This window comes from Hyperolius riggenbachi, chromosome 5, assembly GCF_040937935.1.
Source record: "Hyperolius riggenbachi isolate aHypRig1 chromosome 5, aHypRig1.pri, whole genome shotgun sequence".
Classification (NCBI taxonomy): domain Eukaryota; kingdom Metazoa; phylum Chordata; class Amphibia; order Anura; family Hyperoliidae; genus Hyperolius; species Hyperolius riggenbachi.
Genome location: NC_090650.1, coordinates 186,175,219 through 186,189,070, shown reverse-complemented (window position 1 = coordinate 186,189,070; position 13,852 = coordinate 186,175,219). Strand labels below are relative to the sequence as shown.

Here is a 13,852-nt window from a genome sequence, read left to right as displayed (position 1 = left end):
CTCACATTACTCCTCCATTCCTCCTGCTGCTGCTGCTGCTGTCTGTCTGTCTGTGTTTCCCAACGCCAGGGTACACAGATTTACCTTCTGCTGCCACTCTGCCACCAGCTATTACGTCAAAAAATAGCTATATCTGTGTAATTGGTTGTAAAACCAAAACTACAAAACCATAAAAAAAAAAAAAAGGTTTAATTTTTCTGAGGTGCCCGGGTTGAAAACTGTGTTGTCCCAGTTGTGTATTGGACACAATGTGGGCTGCACGACCGCTGTCTGGGAACTCCTGCCTGCTGTGTTTATTTACAGCCCTGGTATCACCGCTAGGTACCAGGGCTATTATGTCACGCTGCCTGCCTGCTGCCACACTCACACTACTCCTCCATTCCTCCTGCTGATGCTGCTGTCTGTCTGTGTTTCCCAACGCCAGGGTACACAGATTTACCTTCTGCTGCCACTCTGCCACCAGCTATTACGTCAAACAATAGCTGCTCACATTACTCCTCCATTCCTCCTGCTGCTGCTGCTGCTGTCTGTCTGTCTGTGTTTCCCAACGCCAGGGTACACAGATTTACCTTCTGCTGCCACTCTGCCACCAGCTATTACGTCAAAAAATAGCTATATCTGTGTAATTGGTTGTAAAACCAAAACTACAAAACCATAAAAAAAAAAAAAAAAAGGTTTAATTTTTCTGAGGTGCCCGGGTTGAAAACTGTGTTGTCCCAGTTGTGTATTGGACACAATGTGGGCTGCACGACCGCTGTCTGGGACCTCCTGCCTGCTGTGTTTATTTACAGCCCTGGTATCACCGCTAGGTACCAGGGCTATTATGTCACGCTGCCTGCCTCATTGACTGCCTGCTGCCACACACTCATCCTCCTCCTCCTGCTGCTGAATTTACCTCCTGCTGTCTGTGTGTTTCCACTGCCAGGGAGCACATACAATGGCGCTTCCAACATGCGTGCGCCACCAGCTATTTGTTACGCTCAAAAATAGCTGCATTTCTTTAAAAAAAAAATTTTGAAAAGAGAAATAAGTGAAGAAGAAGACGATATAGAAGAAGATGAAGAAGATGAAGAAGAAGAAGATGAAGATGATGAAGAAGAAGAAGATGAAGATGATGAAGAAGAAGAAGAAGAAGAAGAAGATGAAGATGATGATGAAGAAGAAGAAGAAGATGAAGATGATGAAGAAGAAGATGATGAAGAAGATGAAGAAGAAGAAGATGAAGAAGAAGAAGAAGAAGAAGAAGAAGATGAAGAAGATGAAGATGAAGAAGATGAAGAAGATGAAGAAGAAGAAGATGAAGATGATGAAGATGAAGAAGAAGAAGAAGAAGAAGAAGAAGTTGAAGATGAAGTAGATGTAGAAGAAGAAGAAGAAGAAGAAGAAGATGAAGAAGAAGATGAAGAAGATGAAGAAGAAGATGAAGAAGAAGATGAAGAAGATGAAGAAAAAGAAGATGAAGAAGAAGAAGATGATGATGAAGAAGATGAAGAAGAAGAAGACAATATAAAAGAAGAAGATATAGAAGAAGATATAGAAGAAGAAGATATAGAAGAAGAAGATATAGAAGAAGAAGAAGAAGATATAGAAGATAAAGAAGAAGAAGAAGAAGAAGTATATACAGTACTGAACAAATTTCTGGACACAACTTCTCTTTTCAACTTTTTTTTTTTAAAGGAACATCCCCACATAATCACTTGCTGTTGTTACTTGGAAAAAAAGAGGTTTCTTGCATCATTCACCCTCAAAACAAGTGTTGGAAGCTATTTAAGGCCATTTCGAATAGTCAGCTCGAATAATGAGCTCGAATACCGACTCGAATAGTGAGCTCGAATTCCGAGGTCGAATCGAATAGTAAAAATTATTCGACTCGAATATTCGACTGATCTCGAATAATTTACTATTCGAATTCGACCTAACTCGAATTTTGAAAAGGGGTATTTGAGCACCACTACCCAGTACACCAAAAAATGTAAAGCTTCAAAGGAAAATGGGAAGTTGCAAAGTGTTTTGTTTACCTTTCAATTCCATATACAAACGTGACCGCTGTAACTTCAAAGAATACAACAATGAGAAGTGTTAATGAACCTGTAAATTCGTCAAAAATTTGAAGCCAGTAATTTCCAGATCCCATTGTAAAAATAACAGAAGCCGCAAAGGATATAAGGCAGATTAAACCTAGAAGAATAACAAAATCAAAACAGCCTTTAAAACTTAGATAAAACCAGTTATTTAAAATACATTGATGTATTTTGTTCCAAAATTTTGATTGCCCCCTCCCTCCCCATGTAGCCCTTCATTATCGGGAGCTAGAGATAACCCTCAGTATTAGGTAGCTCCCAGTATAGGTAGCCAGAGGTACCCTTAGTATGAATAGCCATAGGGGCCCCCAGTATAGGTAGCCAAATAAGCCCCTCTATAGTATAGGTAGCCAGATTAGCCCTAACACATGCAGAATAAGCAAGTGGAGAGCTGGAAGGAAGTGACATTCCTCTCCATCGTTCCAATGATGATCTACTTTCCTCCTAGATTCTGAATTTCTATGATTACAGTGCCTCTCTCTCATCACGTAACAATGTGATGAGAGAAGGCGCTGTAATCATGGATAGGAGGATGCTATGAAGAAAGTAAATCATCCATGGAGCCAGGAGAGGTATGTTGCTTCCCTCAGAGAACTCTGCCCTGGGGAGGACTGGGATCTTTGGGACTGGGTAAAAGAACAATCTGGTGGCACTTTTATGGCAGCACAAAGCCCATTGATTAGTAGTGTAGTAATCATTACCCCACACATGAAATGCAGCAAACATTTTTTCCACATACAAAATTCAGCAAACGTTGCCCCATATAGGAAATGCAACACAGGTTACCCTGTATATGAATTGCAACTCACATTACCCCAAATATGAATTGCAGCATGTTACACTATATAGGGATTGCTGCACGTTACCCCACATATGAAATACGGCAGACGTTACCCAATATAGGAAATGCAGCACATATTACACCATATATAAAGTGCAAGCACACGTTTGCCCATAAATAAAATGTAGCATATATTACACCGTATACGAAATGCAGCACATATCACCTCGTATATGAAATGCTGTACACATTATCCAAATGGTGGATCCATGGACTAACTGTCGTTCAGTCCTTTTCTGCAAATCTTGCCGGCGATTATCATGTCCCTGCATCAGCCCTGTGTAATTAATGCGATCCAGGCAGAGCAGGACACCCTCAGCCGCTATAATGGCAGGGGCTTCCGTACTGGCTTAGCTACTGGCGCCCTCTCATGACCTGTGGCGCACTTGTGCCAAAGTCATGGGGTGACATCATTAAACAAGGCAGTATGGAAGGAAGCCTCAGAGGAATCTGCTTTTATAGCGGCTGAGGGTGTCCTGCTCTGCCCGGATCATGCTAATTACACAGGGCTGTTGCGGGGACAAGATAATTGCCGGCAAGATTTGCAGAAAAGGACCAGCATTGCAGGGCATTACAGCGACTGCTGTGCCACGCGGTGAGTCAGGAAGCATCGGATCACGCTGCTGCCTCACCACGGGGACAAGGCATGCGTTGCAGAGGAGAAGCATTGCAGTTCAGTACAGCGGCTGCTGCTATGCCGCTCGGGGAGGTGGAAACCCATCAGATCACAATTCTGCTGCTACCGATTGACCGGGGACCTTATTAGGATGATGTACAGCAGAAGCCTACTATCAAACACAAGCACCCAGATAGGTAATATTTGCCACATTCGGACTATAAGACGCAGTAACTTTTTCTCCCCTCTTTTGGGGGAGAAAAAGTGCGTCTTATATTCCGAAAAATACGATAAGTTACATGCAGCTTAGAGCTTGTCTTAAAAACTGACTAATAATACTGGTTTTACCAACTATTATAGCATTTGTGGATTGACATTTACTGACATTTCTTGAGGTATTTACTGCTCAAGTTGGTAATTTACCTCACTGGTCTGTAATTTCAATAGGTAATAGGTTTATTGAATTGGAATTTTGGAAGGTGATTGGTAAATTCAGCTGTTTTTCTGCGTTACCAAATGCAGTAATGCTTAGTGAATTGAGGCTAAAGAAGAAGTCCTGGAAGTGATGGTATGGCCTCCACAGAGATGGTGGGAACCCCCTGATCTCAACATCATTGAGGGCCCATTTACACTAGAAGCACTTTTCTAAGCGTTTTGCAGTTGATTTCCCATTCATTTTCATTAAAATCACAGAGAAATCCCAGCGATTTTCGCGTATGCGATTTGCGAAATTGCGTAGATTTTTCCACAATTTTTATGATGATTTTAATGAAAGTGTATGGGAGCAATTTTAAAAATGCTAATCAATTGCAAAACGCTTAGAAAAGAGCTTCTAGTGTGAATGGGCCCTGAGTGTATCTGGGATTACATGAAAAAACAGAAAGATGTGAGGAAGCCTACATACACAGAAGATCTGTGGTTAATTCTCCAAGATGTTTGGAACAACCTACTAGCTGAGTTCCTGTCTGCAAGCGTACCTAGAAGAATTGATGCTGTTTTGAAGGCAAAGGAAGATCACACCAAATATTGATTTGATTTAGTTTTCTCTTTTGTTAATTCACTGCATTTTGTTGAAAATAAAAGCTTAACACATTTTTAAATCCTGTGCAAACAGACCCAGTATAACCAAAAATACTTAATGTGAGTATAACTAAATAAAACTTAAAGTGTATCAGAGACTAAACTTTAGAATGCATCTGTACTTACCCAGGGCTTCCTCCAGCCCTATAAGCACGTGTGAATCCCTCGCTGTCCTCCCGCGGTCTGCCGATTAGCTGCGATCAGCCCCGGTAACTGGCTCAGTCAGGTCCAGTCTGGGTCTTCTGTGCATGCGCGGACCTCCCGCGCATGTGCAGTAGATCCGGACTGACGCGACTGAGCCAGTTTCCGGGGCTAATGGTGGCTGAACGGCAGACCGCGGGAGGATGGCCAGAGACTCACATGTGCTTATAGGGCTGGAGGAAGCCCCGTGTAAATATTGATTTGTTCTAATGCTTAGTCTCTGGTTTACTTTAAGTAAAATATGTTGTGGATTACAGAATACACTTAACATGGGTCTCTTGTATAGAACATGCACTTACCTGACACAGCTTCCACTGGGACAGATTTTGGAAATATGTTAAGATCTAACACTGGTGTCAGCACTCCTTCGATATTCCCAAACATTGAAGACAGACCAAGGCTAAACAACATTATAAAGAAAAGAATAGCCCATGCCTGAGAGCCAGGCATTTGAATTATAGCTTCTGTAAAGACAATGAATGCCAATCCAGGTCCAGATGCACTCTAAAAGAAATAATAATGACAACAGTATCATCATCACCCCATTATGGTGGCATAGTTAAATTATAACCCAAAGTTATGTTTTGAGATTGTAGTTTACGTATATATGGTATACCAATTCCAACAAATAAAATGATAATTCAGGGGGAGGGAAGGGACCCGGGCAGGGACCGGAGCTGTGGTGGAGGTGGGGGAGCAGCCGAGATTGACACTTACATAGGTGAACAGCCGGCTGTGACGCGCTGTGTGTCGACAACTCGGTAGATGATTTATGGGGGCATAGCAGAGCGCAGGGGGTACTTAGTGGGGAGCGGTATAGCAACAAAGGTTGGGCAGTATAGGCAGACCCAACCTCTGTGTGCTGATAAAATTCTTAGAACCCACCTCGGGTTCTCTTTAAAGTGAACCTTCAGACTAAAAATCGACTCAGCAGCGCTGAAAAGGCCTAGTGTTTCTTTAACAGTTTCACAGCATCAGAACTTTGTTTCTCTTATACAAGCCTCATTTTTAGCTGCACAGAAGAAAACTGCCCGGGCATTTTTCCCCTGATGCTGTGCAAAGCATAATGGGATTTCTGATGTTGTTGTTCTCGTTCTGCTGTTTTGGTGCAATTTTTTTTTTACATTTTGAATTTGACATTTGAAGCCTAGCTCATGCAGCTGGGAGGGGTTATCAGGACACAGGACAGTTGGAACTGTGTCTCCTGCTCCCTGCCGCCTCCTTTCAACCAAAAAGATGGCTGCCCCATGACAAATATGGCAGCCTCCATGAATCACAAACATTTGCATATTCTTTTAAAACATGGTGGGTCAGAGGTTATATTACCTATCTATTCTAATTAACATAACTAATGTAACTTAATGACAGTATGTTTGTTTAGGCTGAAGTTCCCCTTTAAAGGGGTTCTGTGGGGGTTGTGGAAGAGAAAAACTGACACTTACCTTGGGCTTCTATCAGCCCCGTGCAGCGGTAATGTCCCACGCCGTCCTCCTCCCATCTGCCGTTCCCCGCAGACGGCACCGGGCTATTATTCGTCTGACATACAGACGAATAATGCGCGTTGCCGTGCCTCCGCTCGCGTCATCTGAGGCTTACTGCACAGGCGCAGTACAACGTAGCCTTGTACTGCGCTTGCGCAGTAAGCTTCCGATGATGCAGGCGGAAGCGAGCGGGTGCGCGGCCACTCTAGCGCAGCCGCAGTTGGATCCCATGCCGCTTAGACCGGGGCCGGCGGCGGAGAACGGCAGATGGGAGGAGGACGGCGTGGGACATTACCGCTGCACGGGGCTGATAGAAGCCCAAGGTAAGTGTCCGGTTTTCTCTTGCACAACCCCCACAGAACCCCTTTAAGTCCAGGATTTGAGATAATACAATTTAAAGTCAGTAACTAGTATAATCATAAACAAACATGACAACTGATGCATTACATCACAAAACCACTACAAGCATGCCCTACTGTTCCCAACGTCAAATAAATGTGCTCCTCCACCTTAAGTGTTCCTCTCCATTACCACCTACAATAGAGTGCATATGCACTGTATGATAGCTGTATAGATTACCAGTATAATGATGCAGCAAGTCTCACTTCTTCATCACTACAATGAAGAGGAGGTAAAGCTACAATTTATGTTAGGTACACACCATACTTTTTTATCGGCAGATAGATAGTTCGATAGATAATTTATTTCATGTCCGATAATTATTTTCAATCTTTTTTCTAGTAGATTTCTCATAGAAGTTAATGGAAATAGATAAGAAAAGATAACAGAATCGAGCGGGAAATCGACCGAAAATCGAATCAAAAATCGGTCGGACAGAAAACCGACTGAAAAAACACATTGTGTGTACCTAGCATAACACCTACATCAATGCTGTATTGTAGCCAGGACCTAATAGGTCAATCCTATCCCAATCCCTAACCATTCCCATACAGATAAAAACAGCAGCAATTAGTGTGCATAAACAATCTTAACACATATACTGTAAGTGCTGTAAAAAAACTAAATTAGAGGAGGGTTGGCAGGAGTCTCACTCTTAGTGCTGTACACCAACAATGTTGAGGATATAGGGTAGCTGTCCTAGGTCCAGAATGAAGATATCAATGTGCACATATTATAACATTATTTATGTCCTTAGCCATTCCTACCACTTATTACCTTACTTCATAATAAAGACAGTATCACTAATTTTTCACTATCACAGCTGCAACGGTGCCTTGTTTCACACCTTCAATATGTCATAGTACACTTTTTTCTACTAGGTACACGAAGAGGATGGTCCTCGGCACTCTGCAATTAGGGTTGAAGGCTAAAGTCAACCTTCTTACACAGACATATCCAGCAAGATACATATAATCAAACCTGATGTCGAAATTTGTGCAGGAGTTCGGCACAATTGTGCCGTCCTATCATCCCCTGGTCACCCCACCCTCATCCATCCCTGCACGAACTCCGACATCAGGTTTGATCATATGTATCTTGCTGGATATGTATGTGTAAAAAGGTTGCCAACACTTTATAGGAATAAAGCAGTTAAAGAGGCAGTGCCCAGGCTGCCTTTTTGTATCATTACACTTTTTTCTACCATCCTCACTCATCCCACACACATGGCTAATAACTGCCTAAATGGACATTACTGAACACTACAACCAGGATACATATAACACAAAAGTGGAAACAAACACTACAATACCTGTTTCTCCCATATAATTAATTCATATACTCTGCAGTTTAAATAAACATTTTGTATGACATATATAAACATGAAATTGATGCTTTACCTCACAAAACTACTATAGGTATACCCATTGCCTGGTACATAAGAACCACCCCAAAACAACCACACCCAACCTATCATACCTATACAACTAGAGTCAATACAGCCCTAAACAAAACTAAGGGACCATGACTTTACAAAGTGATGTCATATCAACACGTTGTGTAAGTCATGCCCCTGAATTACTGTTGTTATTTGCAATAAAGACATTGTCAGACATCCAATTGATAGAAGACCTGAGGATATGTGCAACCCTAGAAAAAAATAATATTGTTGCCTTGTTTTTAAATAAATTATTTTTTATCATAAATTGGCTTTTCATGAGTTCATGAATTCAGACATAAACAGCTCTGACCTTGTGTGCTAGTAGATGGTGAATTGAGCTTCAGAAACCAAATCTCGACTGTAGTCAATACTTCCTACTTTCATCTGAGGAACATTGCAAAAATTAAATATCCCATTCCCCCAGAGGATCCTTCAACCCTAGTTCACGCCTTCATCACATCACGGCTGGACTACTCCAATGCCCTCTATGCAGGCCTCCCAAACAAGGACCTGTACAAGTAGTACAGAATGCTGCTGCCAGATTACTAACAAAACCAGCCTCACCACTATCACAATACACCGATTCTTTGCTCACTGCACTGGTTATCTGTAAAATGGAGAATACTCTTCAAGATTGGACTGTTGACATTCAAATCCCTACACAATTTGTGCCCTGGATACATGAAGGACTTGCTGAAACTGTACCACACCCCTCACAACCTCAGAACGGCAGGATCCATAAACTTGGTCACTCCCAGAGTGCACCTAAAAACCTTTGGAGACAGAGCTTTCTGTCATACTGCCCCTGCCCTTTGGAATTCCTTACCACACCAAGTAAAGACAGCTCCATCCCTGGAGCTATTCAAATCCAGACTGAAAAGCCACCTGTTTAGCCTGGCATTAGCAGACTTATAACATTCTTTGTCTGTACCACAATTTACCAATCAACCAATTGCTGGTCTGAGCCATGCTTAAAGAGAATCTGTATTCACAAAATGAAGTATAAACAAACATCTCTGCCTGTTTGGGGTAATCTCCTAGCCCCCTCTGTATTATTTTTGCTGCTCTCCGCTGCAATAAAGAGGGTAAAAAAACTGTTTTATAAACTGTTTTGTAAACAGAAAAGATGGCCACCAAAACAGGAAGTACATCAGCAGAGCAGTGAACTCAGTTAATACACAGTGAGTACACAGAGAATTCAGTGGGTTACACATTGAATTCAGTCTCCAGAGGTTATGTGCGAGTTTTGAAAGAGCTCTGTCAATGAAGCATGACAAGCTGTGTCTTTAGAGCCTGTATTCTCGGGTCTGCACTCGTGTCAGCCTGACAGGCAGCTTCCTCATCAGCCAGCTATTCTTTGTTCAGTTTATCAGTCTGTGTTTATCAGCCTCACAGATAGCAGACAAGCTGACAGTGAGAGCAGGGACATTGTCTGTGAGGAATAATCACAGGAGCACTGGAGGGGCTTGGAAGGAGTTAACTTGTTCACATTACTGAAGAGTTGGCAGCCTTCCAGACACAGCCGACAAGTCCGACAGGGGAAAGATAAGTTGATTTATTACAAAGACCGTGCAAGTAGAAAGTGCTGCAGTAAGCCAGAGCACAATGGAACAGCCTTAGGAACTTGTAGAATATGAGAAATACTGCTAAAATTTTTGTTACGGAGTCTCTTTAAGCGCTTTGAGTCCTGTGGGACAAAAGCGCTTTACAAATGTTATTTGTTGGTATAAAAAATGGGTTTCCAGATAGGACAGGGGTGGCTTACAAATTCGACGCTGGAGTTTTCTTTTTCAATACCTTTCTAAGGTACTACGCAACTGTATGGATCATGTGGTTTGGGTTTGCTCAGAGAACAGAGTCCCATACTTGTGGTCTTAAGATTCCCTGGGGAATATCAGTCTGCATGAGGGGTGCTTAAATGTTTAGAATGTTTTCCTCCCACGTCCCGAAAACATACAGATAAGTTAATTGGCTTCCCCCTAAAAAAAATGGCCCTAGACTATGATACATGCACTACACAATACTTACATACACATATGACTATCATATGGACTAGATTGTGAGACCCTCTGAGAGACAGTTAGTGATAAGACAATATACTTTATACAGCGCTGCGTAATATGCTGGTGCTATATAAATAAATAAATACATAAACATAAAATGTTTGTACTGCCACTTTAAATATGAAAATTGGGAAAAACAATAATTTAGACTTCTGCCTCCCTCCAGACTTAAAGTTAAGTTCTCCTAACAAGTTATGGGAACCTACACAGTTACACTGAAGCTACACAGTTTCTGAAATGTTGTTTTACTTGAGACATGCCTCTAACCACCATAGTAATTTTGGTGACAGCGGGTTTAAGGGCTTTGTTATTAGAGTGGTATTATATTCAAATTTCATGTATAGTCTAAAGCCTAGTTTTTCTACATGCGGTACGCGTACCCCAGGGGGTACTTCTGATGGTTCCAAGGGGTACTCGGGTTTGATATACTTAACCAAGAATAACAAATTTTGAGTTTAAACAAATTATAAATCTTATATAAACAACACCAAAATAGTATTTTAGATAATTAAAAGCAATAGTTAAGGCTTGTAAATTGTTTGGTACCAATTATCATGTACTATAATTGAATATATATTTGTCAAGGGGTACTTGTGATAATGTTTACTATGCCAGGGGGTACTTGGTGAATTCAGGGTTTTAAAAGGGGTACATACCAATAAAATGTTGAGAAACACTGGTCTAAAGCATTGAACACAGCATAAAATTAACAGCTTAAACCATCCAAAGTGCAGTTTATTTTCACAGCTAAATATTTATTACATTAAAATAGTTACCTGATCTAAAAAATGTTGCAGGTTGCATTCTTTAAGGTTTAGATCACGGATCCTTTCAGGGTATGTGGAATTGAGAGAATTAAATTCCATAGAATAGTTGTCTCTTGTAAGGTTTGATTCACTTATGTCAAATTCATCTAATAAGGACACAATATTCCTGAATTGAATATGAATATCACATCATTTAAAATTAAATATATTTTCCTCTAAGAATACAGAATATGCAAAATGCTTTAAAAGCAATGTTCAAATAGCATTATTGTTACCTGTCTAGACAGTCCCAGTAAGCATTTTTTGCTTTGAATCCCAAAATGGAAAATATTGGAATGGAAGCATAAAGTGATGACATACTGTTGATGACAGCTATTGTTACAGCATCTTTTTCACAGTCATTCCTGTAATAAATGTAATAAAGTATTTTACTTATGGCTAGATGCTTGGTAAATTTGTGAGATTTCACTGAACAAACAAACAGTTTCAGATTAAAGCAGAGTAATAGTTATATTAAAGTGAATCCAAGGTGAAAATAAACTGATGAAATAAACAATTGTATTTATCCTCCTACTCCTTAAAAATGACTTTTTTTTTAGCTATCCCATGGTTTAATTTTATACTGTATTAAAACATTTACAAAGTAAATTGAATGTTTTCTTGCCTCTGCTCAGTGGCAGTCTATTAAGTGTCCCAGAGTTAAAATACACGAACTATAGACCTGTTTACCTCCTTCTGCTCTCAGAAGTTGTATTCTGCCAGGATTGGCTTTCTTGGCTGTCAGATCATCAAGAAGATAAACAATTTTTTTTAAACTTCCTTTATATACCCTTGTTACTAGAACACACTGTCACACTGTGGTTATAATTGGTGATGCACAGATATACACACAATAGACTGTTGTTGTCGATTACACATTCCACCACTTCTGAACCACTATGTTGGGCAGACTGTGCCCCCTTTATAGTATTAAAAGTGGAGATGATGCAATCAAGGCAATAGAAACAGCCACACCCACAGACAGAAACTGGCTGTCCTCTGATTTCTTTTATCATTTGATCTTAATGTTTAGGAGGGCATTTATTTTTGAACCGTGAAAGCCTCATTTCTGTTAACATCTGAACATTTAGATGACTAAGCTATTATGCAGGAACAATACCCTCAATCATATTGCTGTTCAATATACAGTATGCCTGTTGTCTGTGATTCCACCCATACATTTTTTTACAGTAGCCATTTCAATGAGGAATATGTTGACGCTTTATAAATACAATACATAATAAATAAAATAAATGTGATTTGCGTAAGCGTAGTGCCAGTTGTATCTGAACACTATGCAGAATCGCAATTCGGAAAATATAGTGGTTTCATTTTGGCATAGCGGCAAAATGCTGCAAAAATGTACTAGTGTGATTCCCCTTAAAGTAAATCTGAGATAGAGCCAAAAAAATGTATACATACCCGGGGCTTCCTTCAGCCCCCTCCGGCCTAACCGCTCCATCGCCGTCCTCAGTCGCCACCTGGAAGAGGTGGCTCGAACTGTTCGCCGGCAGACAGTTCCTGGCGAAGGACACGTATTTACGTCCCCGTGGGCAGGAGAACACTAGAGCTGGCATAAACTGTTCGCCGATGAATAGTTCACAGCGAAGAACGAGTGATTGCGTTCACATCGGCAGGCGAATACATGACGTGTTTGACCCGCCCCCTATACATTATCATGTAGCAAGACTTTGATCCCTCACTCCAGAGTCAGCAGTCACATGACAGCCAATAAGCTAGCACTTTCTCCTGGACCACCCCTCCACCCATAAAAACACCAGCATAGCAGCCATCTAACAGTCTGCTTGTGTACTGTGTGAGTAAGGGCAGGAAGAGAGCTAAACTGCAGATAGGGAAAGCGTTAGTGAGGCCTCTGTTCTGTGTCCCCACTGAGTTTATTGCTATTAGTACAGTGTCCTGAGCACCCAAAGAGCCCTTGTAAGGGCTGCTACATAGATTTTTATTTCTATTGTAATATCCTGTGTGTCTGACTGTGCACAGTGCACCACTGGCTTTAGCTGTTGGACAGGTGGTCACACACTGCTGCTAATAGTGATGGTACAGTAGCTTGCATAATATATGTCAAGTGTTTTTTTCCTCTTTTGATATTGTTATTTTGCAATTATCTAATTATCTGTGTCCAGTGCACATGCCAGCGGTTGGAGACCGGTCAACCACATTCACTTTCCAAAAAGCCAATAAAACAAATGCACCTGAGTGAAACACTACTGGAATCATCTAGTATCCGACCACTACTGCCCCCAAATTGAGCTTGTATTGTGAGTGATTGTTGCAGACAGAATTATATAAACCCTATCAGTCACCAGACCTGCGGGGAGTGATATTCACTTTCCAAAAAATAAATAAAAACAAAACCACCGGAGTGAAACACTACTGGCATCATCTAGACTCTGACCACTATTGCCCCTCTATTGGGCCTGTATTGTAAGTGATTGTTGCAGATAAAATGATATAAACCCTATTGGTCACCCGACCAGCGCAAAGTGAACCAGTTCCTCCTCAGTGGCAGGGTATTTTTTTGGGATATTTTAATATTATGAAATAAAAAAATGACAGGCAGAGGCAGGCCATGCCGCATGGGTCATAGGAGTCCATACTTGTGACCATATTTTAAAGGTACTTGTATTGACCTGAAGAAGCAGACTGAGACCTGTGAAATGCGTTCTTTTAACCACTTGAGGACCACAGTCTTTTCACCCTTTAAGGACCAGAGCTTTTTTTTCTATTCAGACCACTGCAGGTTTACCGGTTTATTGCTTGGTCATACAACCTACTATTTAAATGAATTTTACCTCCTTTTCTTGTCACTAATACAGTTTTCT

The 13,852-nt window shown here is 41.1% G+C and overlaps 1 protein-coding gene across 1 annotated transcript in view; it reads right to left on the bottom strand.

Moving 5' to 3' along the window:
• Positions 1–2,014: 2,014 nt before the first annotated feature.
• LOC137519358 (sodium-dependent neutral amino acid transporter B(0)AT3-like) overlaps positions 2,015–13,852 on the bottom strand; it is a 210,127-nt gene continuing 198,289 nt past the window's right edge. The window contains exons 10-13 of the mRNA XM_068238310.1: positions 11,246–11,374; positions 10,980–11,136; positions 5,119–5,323; positions 2,015–2,178 (exon numbers count right to left, since the gene is read on the bottom strand). Coding sequence (XP_068094411.1) covers positions 2,015–2,178; positions 5,119–5,323; positions 10,980–11,136; positions 11,246–11,374 — 655 coding nt within the window. The remainder of the gene's footprint in view (positions 2,179–5,118; positions 5,324–10,979; positions 11,137–11,245; positions 11,375–13,852) is intronic.